We start from the raw sequence: 11,210 nt of genomic DNA, 5'->3' as shown, positions 1-11,210 counted from the left end.
ATTGCTGGTTAAAAGCTATGATTGCCTTCCAGAAATTGGCTCTCCAGACCTTTTGGATTTAAAGGCATGGACTGAAGGATATGCAGAAATAGTGAACTAAAATCTTTGTTTACTAAAAGAAGCAAGGGATGAATGAAAAATAGAATAGAGCTGGAAGAGACTTTGGAGGTCTTCTAGTCCAGCCCCCTTCTCAAGCAGGAGGACCTATACCATTTCAGATAAGTGACTGCCTATTCCAGGGCTGTCAAACTCCCAGCCTATGGCCGGATGTGTTATGTGCTGGCCATGTCACATAACCCCACCGTGATGACGTGAGTTTGACACCCCTGGTTTAGTCTTTTCTTTAAAAAGATATCCAGTGACTTCTGAAGTCAAGCTGTTCCACTGGTTAATTGTCCTCACTGTTAGGAAGTATCTCCTTAATTCCAGGTTGCTTCTCTCTTTGACTAGTTTCCATCCTTCGTTTCTTGTCCTATCCTCTGATACTTGGAGAATAATTTGACCCCCCCTTCTTTGTGGCAGCCCCTCAAATACTGGAATATTGCTACCATTACACAATATGCCCCTAATTCTTCTTTTCTTTAGACTAGCCAAACCCAAATCCTGCAGCCGTTTTTCATATGTTTTCGTCTCGAGGCCTTTGATCATCTTATTTGCTCTTCTCTGAACTTTTTCCAGTCTCAACATCTTTTTTGTAGTATGGGGACCAAAGTTGGCCGCAGTATTCCATTTCATGCAGATCACAACTAACACTTAATGGTTTGCCACTGTCTCCTTCATGGGTCTGAGAAAAAGGGATTACCCAGCTATTATGCCCAAGTTTCCCTTCTGACACCTTAACATCAGACCCAAACTGACTCCAACTTATATCTAGAGACTGGATTTAAAATATCTTACATACCTGATGTGGGGAAAGAAAATACACCCGTGGCTCAGACTTGAGTCCCGATGAACACATCTATGCTTTTTTTTGGTGGCAACTCAAAAGTTCTTATCAACACCGTCCTCTAGAACTTCAGGATGTTTTGCTTCTTACTGTAAGTTACAAACTAGAAATTCCCTGTAAGTCTCCAATCAGGTAAGAAACAACCCTACTTGTATTTGGCTTCCAAGTCTAGAGAGTGTGAGCACACATTGTACAAAAACAGGTTAAAGAATAACCATTTTTATTTTCCAAAACCACTACAAAGAACTGTACAATGTGGATGCCCACATCTATAACCAGCCAAGTTTCACAGACACTAATTTTCCATTCCCCCCCCCTCCCTCCCCCCCTGGATGCTAAGTTCAGACAAGGCCATGAAATCTTTGGCCCTTCCACTGAAAGTGATGCCTGCCAGCTTTGATTGTAGTTGGGGAAGGAGAAGACATTTGTATTGCTTCCACAAATTCGTATGAATTAAATCTTAAGCCTGGCAATTCACAGACGTTTGCTAAGAAATAAAAGCTTGCTTCACATATTATGCCAAGCTGCTGTGAACTCACTTGAGGAGTGCTTGTGCTACAGGGGAAAAGGCAGGTGTGACCAATAAGCAAGCTTGGAAGTTCCACCCTCAATAAGAAGGACATGGTACTATAAATAGCAACTAAGATTGAGGTACAAACCAGTCACCAGCACTTTAGTGTATTTAGAGAACCGATGAGGTTAGTACATGGTCCATTACAGATCCAGAGGATTAGGTTAACCATTTGTAAGTATATTGTGCAAATCCAGGTGTTTTTGTGCTTTTATAGATAAATTAGGATTCCTACAAAGAAACCTTGCAAATTCAACTTTCAGCATAAGAAAATAGCATATTTGAACATCAAAAATTACTTGGTTTTGCTTCCTGTAGACTTCAAAAACTTCAAACACTAAGCAAACACTGCCTATAAACAAACTTTTATTTTTAAAAAAGACTGAACTAAGTTTCTTCTTAAAGTTACATCTGACTATTTCCTGTCATTTAAATCAGGGGTCTCCAACCTTGGCAATTTTAAGACTTGTGGACTTCAACTCCCAGAAAAGCTGGCTGAGGAATTCTGGGAGTTGAAGTCTTAAAGTTGCCAAAGTTGGAAACCCCTGATTTAAATACTGCGTCTGCATGTCAAAACAACTAAAAATAACTAAATGTTATTTTTATAATAACTAAATGTTAACTCAGTGTTTCTCAAACCCAGCAACTTTTAAAATGTGTAGATTCTTGATTCCCAGAATTCCTGAGTCAGCATGCTGGCTAGGGAATTCTGGGAGTTGCCATCCATGATCTTAAAAATTGCTGAAGTTGAGAAACGCTACACTACCCATTAAAATAATTTGAAACAGCTCACTTAATGTAGGTTTCTACACAGTCAAAATTACCAAGCAGGAGTATTTTAAAGAACTAAGCTGCTACATCATCACTTAACTCCCTGAGGTGCTTAAGAGCTATATATATTTCTCTGTATTTAATTTATAAAAGACAAAGCATATCTTCCATGACCAATAATGGCTGTAAATGGATTTAAGAATGCAAAATAGAATCTCCACAATTTTTTACATAACATTGTAATAATAAATGTACAACTTTAAAAAAAAAACAAGGAAACAAGAAGAGAGGTGTTGGCACAGAAGCTGTGCGAAAGGAGGCCTCACGCTCCATGGTCTGCAGATACATCCAAGAGAGACAAATCCTTGATTTCTTCTAGCAGGTGATACAAACTCCTCCTGCACTGGGTTTGCCGATACTCTTCGTCAAATCCTTCCTTTGCCTGGTTTGCTTTGGCCAGATTCTGTGCAAGTTGCGTTTCCTCTGCCGTCTTCGTGACTTCCCTGACCAAGTCTGTTCTAGACATTTGGGGCCCCTGAGATGCCTCCGTTTCTGAAGTCTTGTATGGTTTGCAGCTTGTGATCTGAAGTTGGATCCTGTCTGCATGGCAGCGAGACATCTGCACGGAGATTTTCACCTGGGTAAAAACAACTCGGAGTAAATCTCTCTATCAGACCTGCCACAGCTTAAACTCTTAAATAGAAACGATCCTTGACTCCCATTTTGCTGAGAAAGGTATAGTTTTATTAGAAATCAAGCTTATTGCAATCATGCAAAGCCAGAATCGAAAACTGCACGCCAAAATCCCTTAGTTCAACTTCCTCCCATCTCTTATCTACCTCCCATTACCCACTCCCAGGCAACCAATGAGGTTCAAGCAAGATGTTTTCTTAATGGACAATACAGACAGAGTTTGATATGCTGCTGGTATGCTGGAGAACCTTGAAGCAGCATCTTGAGGAGATACAGCACGCACTTTCATTTTCCCATTACGTTTTCCCCTGCCCCCTACTGTGCCTGGCAGTCTGTCATCAAATAGTGAGCACAATAGCATAAGGTGGCAGCTGCCACTCTTAATGGTGTGTGTAGTAAAGCAGTGGCCCCCAAGCTTTTGAGCACCCGGGAGCAGTTTCTGTGGAGGGAGATTTTCCCACAGACCAGGGAGGGGTGTGGTTTCATGCACTGCCTGGATCCTGCACATGTGCAAATGGGGCCTCGCTTGCACAGCCCGGTTCCTGATGGGCCGCGGACTGTTGCCGGTTGGGGACCCTGTCGTAAAGATGCATCACTTACGGTCACATGATCAAAGAGATTCAAAGTCACAGGCTTTCCGACAGTGGGAGTGGCGATAATTTTGCTGGGGAAGCGCTGCAAAGAACCAGGTTGCCATTCATAGTTCCCATCGGTTGGACAGGAGAGGACCAACCCTTCCTTGCTCCTCAGGTAGGCAGCTCCTTTAATGCCATACCTGTAAGAGAAAGGGCATGCTTGATACTTCAGCAAGATCCTTCATAACTTTATATTTAACGGCCAGGAAGCTGATGCATCAAATACAAGTCATTGGCCGTAAGTTAAAGCAGGGGTGTCAAACTCAAGGCCTGCAGAATGTTTAGATCTGGCCCACGGGACTGCCCTGGAAACTGCGAAGGACCGCCCCGCAGTGCCCCTGCCAGTGAAACCAGGCTCGCAAGCTCCATTTTCGGCTGCCACGGCCTTCTGCAACCCTCTGCCAGTGAAAACGGAGCTTAGGTATGCGGCCCTCCCGAGCTCCATTTTCGCCAACAGAGGTCTGCAAGAGCCCATCACAGACGAAAACGGAGCTCGGGAGCCTGTTTTCGCTGGCAGAGCACTTGGGCCACCATAGGTGCCCCCGACACGAGTGATGTCAAGCTGGCCATGCCCACCCCAGCCCCCCCAAGATCAAAAACAACCCTGATGTAGCCCTCAATGAAATCAAGTTTGACACCCCTGAGTTAAAGGAAGCCAGTAGCTGCTGGAGAAAAGAACCCTCTGGATTGGCATCATGAAGATCCTGTCCTAGATACCTTATTTGGGGGAGGAAAATGCCCCCTGAATCAGAGACTCAGAGCATGCTCAAAGGAACCACTGCAGAGCACCTACTCTAGAGGCAGATGCGATGTCAGTCCTTTGGGGAAAGTCCAGACAAGAAGAATAAACCATGAGTACTAAAGGTGCTTTTCCAAAAAGGCAACTGGACTGGGCTTTTTCCTTGAAAAACTTCCACTTCTCATTCAAGAAACAGTCTTCAGTCTTCATTTCTTGGATGAGAACTGAAATGTTTTCAAGGGAAAACAAACACCCAAGTCTGGTTGCCTTTTGGAAAAGAACTTTTGGGGACAAACATGACTTGGATGATTGAGAATATTTGAAGACATGAGTACTAAAAGTACCTTTATTGTAAGACTAGCTGGCGTTGCTCGGGTATTTATTTACAGAGCAAAAAATGACCACATGTAATTTCTAATGTTGGATTTCCCCCCCTCACCAGTGGGAGCCCCCTTCTGGAGTACTGTGAAGCCGTTACCATGGCAACTCCAGTGCCCTGCACAGTAGAAGCCATTTTAGGCACAACAGGCTGTATTGTAACAGAACACATACCTCGAGCGGTGTTAGGGGTGTCTTACCCCCCCTCCCCCAAATATTTTTCTCCAAAGGGTAAGTCATCTGTGTACCAAGTTTGGTTGAAATTGCTTGAGGCGTTTCAGAGTTATGCCGGAACACACACATGTACATGCATGTTTTAGTCTGTCTGTCTGTCTGTCTGTCTGTCTAATCTATCAATCTAATCTAATCTTATCTATCTTTCTATCTATCTGTCTATCATCTATCACCTCAGAATCTTGAAGTCTGGAAGACTTCTCTCCTTACTTTTACTTTCCAGAGAACCAGGGGGTTCCCTTCTGAGACACTTCCCAGGCCTCTTTTCCTTTCGTGGGCTGAGATACCTTTTGCATGTTGTTGTCTAGGCTGCGTTTCTTCCTCCTCCCGTCTCCCAAAGTCATTCTCACATGCCGTTACATGAATTGAGGTATAAACCACGGCATCTGTTTGGCAGAGATCCTTCTCAGAAAACTCTTACCAGCCACTGCCTGCAAAAAAACTTTGCTAGCTGATTGTGGGACCTCCATGGAGCCTTTCCCCAAGTTTCTAAGTGTAGCTGTTTCTCGTCTGTTGACTCTCCCTTGACAAAACGTTTCCACCCCTTTTTCACTGGAGCAAATTCAGAACAACTTCTATCTTGAAATTCCGCCATTGCTTCCAGTGCCTTGCCTTTCCTCACCTCCCAAATGCCTCCTCACCTTGGCACAAAGACGAGCACCCCGTTGGTTCGGATGGAATAGATCACTCCGTCCGCTGAGCGCTGCTCCTCCCGCGCAGGACTCTTGTCGTTGAAGAACATGCACTGGAAGAGCCCCGTGGACTCCTTCTGAACGTGCTGGGCCGCCTTTCCGAAGAAAGCAATTGCAATTAGCCACAGACGTTGCTCTCAAAATGTTTTAGGGTCTCAGATATTGTCAAATCCAGAACTTCTAATGTTGCCTGCCATTTCTTTGGCCCTTGTCCCTTTGCCAGCAGGATCTGAACTGCTGGTCTGTTCTGTTGTAACAAGCTAACCAGCACCCTTGAAACAGAAAATCCACTGTGGCTATTTTAAAGAAAAACCAGGATTAGAGAGCCACTTTGGTGTTCTGGTTAAAGCAGCAGGCTAGAAACTGGGAGTCCATGAGTTCTAGTTCTCTCTTGGGCACGAAGCCAGCTAGTGACTTTGGGCCACTGCTCTCTGACTCCAAGAGGGCAAATCTCTTTCAAAAATAAAGGTAAAAGGTTCCCCTCACACATATGTGCTAGTCTTTCCCGACTCTAGGGGGCAGTGCTCATCTCCGTTTCAAAGCCAAAGAGCCAGCGCTGCCCGAAGACGTCTCCATGGTCATGTGGCTGGCATGACTAAACACCGAAGACACACGGAACGCTGTTACCTTCCCCCCAAAGGTGGTTCCTATTTTTCTACTTGCATTTTTTTACATTCTTTCGAACTCCTAGACTGGCAGAAGCTGGGACAAGTAAAAGGAGCTCACTCCGTTACACAGCACTAGGGATTCGAACCGCCGAACTGCTGACCTTTCTGATTAACAAGCTTAACGCCTTAGCCCCTGAGCCACCATGTCCCTCTTCCAAAAATACTAGCTAAGAAATCTGCCAGAACGTGTCCAGGAATTCAGTAGTAGGCAACACCAATGCATAATACCTGTGGATTTTGCATCTGTGCAGCCCAACTGAATGGCTGCACAGCCAAAAAAGTCCTAAAATCACCTGCACCCTTGATTGTGGCAGCTTCCATGACATCGTCAGCATCTTCTCAAGAGGATACAGCTACCATCACGATGCCATTTGGAAGGGGGGGGGGGGTCCCTGATGGTCTCTGATCTTTGGCTGTTTTCTTGCAGATGTTTCATTACCCAAACTAGGTAACATCATCAGTACTGTTTGGGTGATGAAATGCCTACAAGAAAATAAGCAAGCTCAGAGAGCATCAAAGGACCGCTCATTCCAACCCTGAGCAACAAATATTCTCTTTTATTGTGAGTTTGGAAGCAGTGCCGTATTCTGGATCCTGCTGTCATTCAGCACTTGGCACATGTGGGAGGATAGCTTGTTCTCTATCCCCAGGAACCACACTTGAAGAACTATTGACTAAGGTGGGCCTTCTGCGTGATCATCCACGTTGAAACCAGACCCTGACTTTCCTTTGGGGTTCAAGAACCATTGTCCTATTTAGTCCACCAGGGTGGAGCTACAACCAAAATTCATGAGGTTTGCGTAACGTGAAATAATGTTTCTAACACTCTGACGATCTATGCAAGCTGTGTAAGATTACAAAAAGATTTTTTTCCCATGACGGTGAGGCGCGGAACCTGTTTTCTCTCTCTGCTCTGCTCTATTAAGGTGGGAGACAAAAATGACCTCAAGTCTTTTTTGCTTTCTGCAGAAAATAAAAACTGATTATCAGTAGCCTCGTGTTCAGAGTTTTATTGGAATTATCAGATTCTGAGCTGAATTCAAAAACCTGACACCTCTTTTTGAGAGAAAACTTTTATAAGATGTTTTATAGATGGCATTTAGATCCTAAAAAATTGGCTTCCGAATTTACAACCTAAATGCTGGAGATGTGATTCTGTGGACGCTACATATTTTCATATATGGTGGACTTGCAAAAAGGTTAAGGCATTTTGGATAAAAATATGGTGGATTATGCAAAATGTTCTTAAAAAAGGATAAAGTTTACCCCTCAGTTATTTTTATTAGGTATAATTACTGATTGTACAGTTGTAGAGATTAATTTGATTTTACACTTAATAACTGCAGCTAGATTGTTTGGTGGCGCAATACTGGAAGAAGGAAGATTTGCCTACTATCCAAGAATTGAAAGTCACAAACCTAGCAGAGATGGCTAAAATATCTGCATATCTTAAGGACTATTCAAACGAGAGATATAAACAAGACTGGAAAAAATGGATTGATTATATTCAAAATAAATATGGGACTAAGAAATTCCAGATAGCTTATGATTAAGATCAGGAATGATATAAATTGTTTAGAGTTAGCCTAGCAAGGAGGAGTTAAGCTCAATTTAAAGACGTTATTAACTTTCTACTTTCTTTTCAAATATATTTTAGACTGTTTTTGTTAAAGACTTATACTTATATTGGTCCTGGGAAGTCAGAGTGGGGGGAGAAGGTGGGGGGGTTGGGGGGAGGGAGGGAAGTAAATATTTGTAACTAAATTAGGCTTGGGGGGGGGTGTTGGGTTTTAAAGCACTATGATCATTAAAAAAGAAAAACCTGACACCTGGATGAGGCATGGATAAAAGGAAACTGGTCCGTAGCCTTACCCGGTTTCTGTGGTTGATATGTCTGCATAGCTCTTCAAGTTCTTTATTGCCAAGCAAGCCATCTTTCGCACCCACTCCCTCTTCTGCTGAGGTGGCCACTAACAAGAGTCTGTGGACAATTATATCTGCGTACCTCCTAATGGGTGATGTGAAGTGGGTGTATTTATCTAGAGCAAGGCCTAAGGTGGAAAGCACACGAATAAGCCCAAAGTTCGCAAGGCCAGGTGCAGAAGTAAGAAACAAGACCCGTCGCCCACGGGGCAGCAAATACCGTAATGGAAGAAGTCTTCCTCGGGACAGGATCCAGTTGAAAAATAGACCGCGTTTGACATGGCTTGAGTGACCATAGACCTCAACAGCTGGTTTACCAGGGGGTCAGAAGGGTCAACCGCTCTGTCCAGAGAGTCAGCTAATGCCTTGTTAGACCTGTCAGCGAAAGAACTACCATTACTTCTCTTAATCGCTCAATGCCACATAACAGGAGTGGGCAACGAGGGTCCCTTTACGACCTGTGGACTTCAACTCCCAGAATTCCTGAGCCAGCTGGAGTTAAAAGTCCATAGGTCGTAAAGGGGCCATCGTTGCCGACCCCTGCCCTGTAGAGTTTTCAAGCTGATAAGTACACTATATTGCCAAAAGTACTCGCTCACCCATCCAAATAATCAGAATCAGGTGTTCCAATTCCTTCTGTGGCCATAGGTGTATAAAATCAAGCACCTAGGCATGCAGACTGTTTTTACAAACATTTGTGAAAGGATGGGTCGCTCTCAGGAGCTCAGTGAATTCCAGCGTGGAACTGTGATAGGATGCCACCTGTGCAACAAATCCAGTCGTGACATTTCCTCGCTCCTAAATATTCCACAGTCAACTGTCAGTTGTACTATAAGAATGTGGAAGTGTTTGGGAAGGACAGCAACTCAGCCACGAAGTGATAGACCACGTAAACTCGTCCAACATCAGTGTGTGACCTCACAAATGCACTTCTGGAAGAATGGTCAAAAATCCCCATAAACACACTCCTGAACCTTATGGACAGCCTTCCCAGAAGAGGTGAAGCTGTTATAGCTGCAAAGGATGGACCGACGTCATATTGAACCCTATGGATTAGGAATGGGAAGTCACTTACAGTAAGTTCATATGAGAGGAAAGGCAGGAGAGCGAATACTTTTGGCAATATAGTGTATAATACAGTGGTGAAATTCATTTTTTTTACTACCGGTTCTGTGGGTGTGGCTTGGTGGCCGTGGTATGGCTTGGTGGGTGTGGCCTGGTGAGCATGACAGGGAAAGGATATTGCAAAATCCCCATTCCCTCCCCACTCCAGGGGAACGATGCTGCAAAATCCCCATTACCACTTCACTCTGGGGCCAGCAAGAAGGGCATTTGCCAGTTCTCCAAACTACTCAAAATTTCAGAACCTGTCAGAACCTGCTGGATTTCACCCCTGGTATAATAAAGTCAAGATGTGCTGTGGCATCCAAACAAGCCAATGCAATGCTAAGTTGCATTAACAGAGGGATACAATTAAGATCATGGCCAGTGCATGATGCATTCAGCCCATGGGCTGGGAGTTTGACAGCCCTGCCATGCATTAAATAAATAATACATCCACTTACCGTGTGTCAATCGAAAAGCCTTTTGCAGCAGCACATTCTCGGACCTCAGAAAAAAACTCCTGCCGGGGCGGGGGATGCTGACGAAGCAACGCCTGGTAGGGGAACACCTCCCAAATCCTCCTGGCCACCCAGTGGTTTGCCAGGATCATGCACTCGGCGATCGTCTCGTGGACTTCCAGCGGCTGGCGGGGGATAAGGTCATCAATGTTCTTCTTGTCGTCCAGCTGAACCCTAATTTCCACCCCTTCCAGCTCCAGGGCTCCGTAGCTGCTGCGTTTGGCTCGGAGATGGCGGGCAACATCAGTTAATTTCCCGATGGCCCATGTCAGTTCCTCTAACTTCTGTCGCCGTGTGTTTTCCTCCATGGCTTTGAGCTCCGGGATTTCCGTGGCAGCTGTCAGGTCTCCCTCTAGCAAAGCCTGGGCGGCCTCGTAAAAGAGTTTGTAAGAAGAGCGAATGATGGTTCTCTTGTACCGGACTCTCTTTATTTCATAAGAGGCCTTGTCCAGCTCCCAAATAACACTCACGGCATACCTGAAAACAAATATTCAAACCATCCCCAATGAAGGCACCTACAAGCAATGTGTCAGGGTTCCAAGAAATACACCCATAGCACACAGAACTCCGAGGCAGATAAATTCCTCAAATAACAGTTTTACTGGATATATCATATTGACACAGGCTGGTGAAAACCGACTCTGAATGTTCCTGTGGTTTTCATCTTGTGTTATGTAAAGTGTATTAGGTGTAAAAATGGAGTTGCTCATATTCTTCTCTTTTACAAGAATAACCCCAATTCTTTCACTTAATTAAAAGTAAAAGTTTTTCCCGTTCCCCAAACAGTTATATGGCCCAATCAAGGTGCCATCCAGTTGCCTAATAACATCACTCCTCCTCTCTCTCTGACCAGGTGTGAGAATGTCCTTAGTTCCCAGGAGAAAGTACCATATTTTGGGGAGTGTAAGATACACCTTTTTTCCTCAAAAAAGAGGCTGAAAATCTGGGTGCGTCTTATACATTGAATACAGTATTTTCTGCCTCCTGAAGCCCCGCCCTGTTCACCAAAATGGCCGTGCATAGCCTTATGGAGGTGTTCAGAGAGCTCCTGGGGACTGGGGAGGGCAAAAATGAGCAAAAAATGGGCCGTTCCCCCCCCCCCCAGCCCCCAGCAGAACTCTATAAGCCTCCATAAGGCTATGCATGCAATTTTGTTGACAAAAAACAGGCCCGTTTTTGCGGAAAATGGGCCTTTTTTGCTTGTTTTTGCCCCCACCCCCAGGATCACTCTGCAAGCCCCCCCAAGGCTATTCATGCCTTTTTGTTTTGAAAAAAAAAAACCAGGGCCGTTTTCCTCCTGTTTTGGGGAGGTTTGCAGAATGAAAAATCTTTTTTTTC

General features: G+C 44.5%; 1 protein-coding gene across 2 annotated transcripts in view; it reads right to left on the bottom strand.

Annotated features, from left to right (window-relative positions):
• Positions 1-2,467: 2,467 nt before the first annotated feature.
• DIS3L (DIS3 like exosome 3'-5' exoribonuclease) overlaps positions 2,468-11,210 on the bottom strand; it is a 35,335-nt gene continuing 26,592 nt past the window's right edge. The window contains exons 12-17 of one of the 2 annotated variants that reach the window (XM_032233528.1): positions 9,816-10,349; positions 8,471-8,625; positions 8,200-8,378; positions 5,609-5,754; positions 3,582-3,756; positions 2,468-2,925 (exon numbers count right to left, since the gene is read on the bottom strand). In XM_032233528.1, the coding sequence (XP_032089419.1) occupies positions 2,611-2,925; positions 3,582-3,756; positions 5,609-5,754; positions 8,200-8,378; positions 8,471-8,625; positions 9,816-10,349 (1,504 nt within the window). In that variant the 3' untranslated portion in view covers positions 2,468-2,610. Of the gene's footprint in view, positions 2,926-3,581; positions 3,757-5,608; positions 5,755-8,199; positions 8,379-8,470; positions 8,626-9,815; positions 10,350-11,210 lie in introns of those variants that run through there. The other variant, XM_032233529.1, reaches the window with a different exon arrangement.

This window comes from Thamnophis elegans, chromosome 16 (genome assembly GCF_009769535.1).
Source record: "Thamnophis elegans isolate rThaEle1 chromosome 16, rThaEle1.pri, whole genome shotgun sequence".
Lineage (NCBI taxonomy): Eukaryota > Metazoa > Chordata > Lepidosauria > Squamata > Colubridae > Thamnophis > Thamnophis elegans.
Note: the sequence above shows the minus strand (reverse complement) of the source record. Positions and strands in the feature narration are given on the sequence as shown.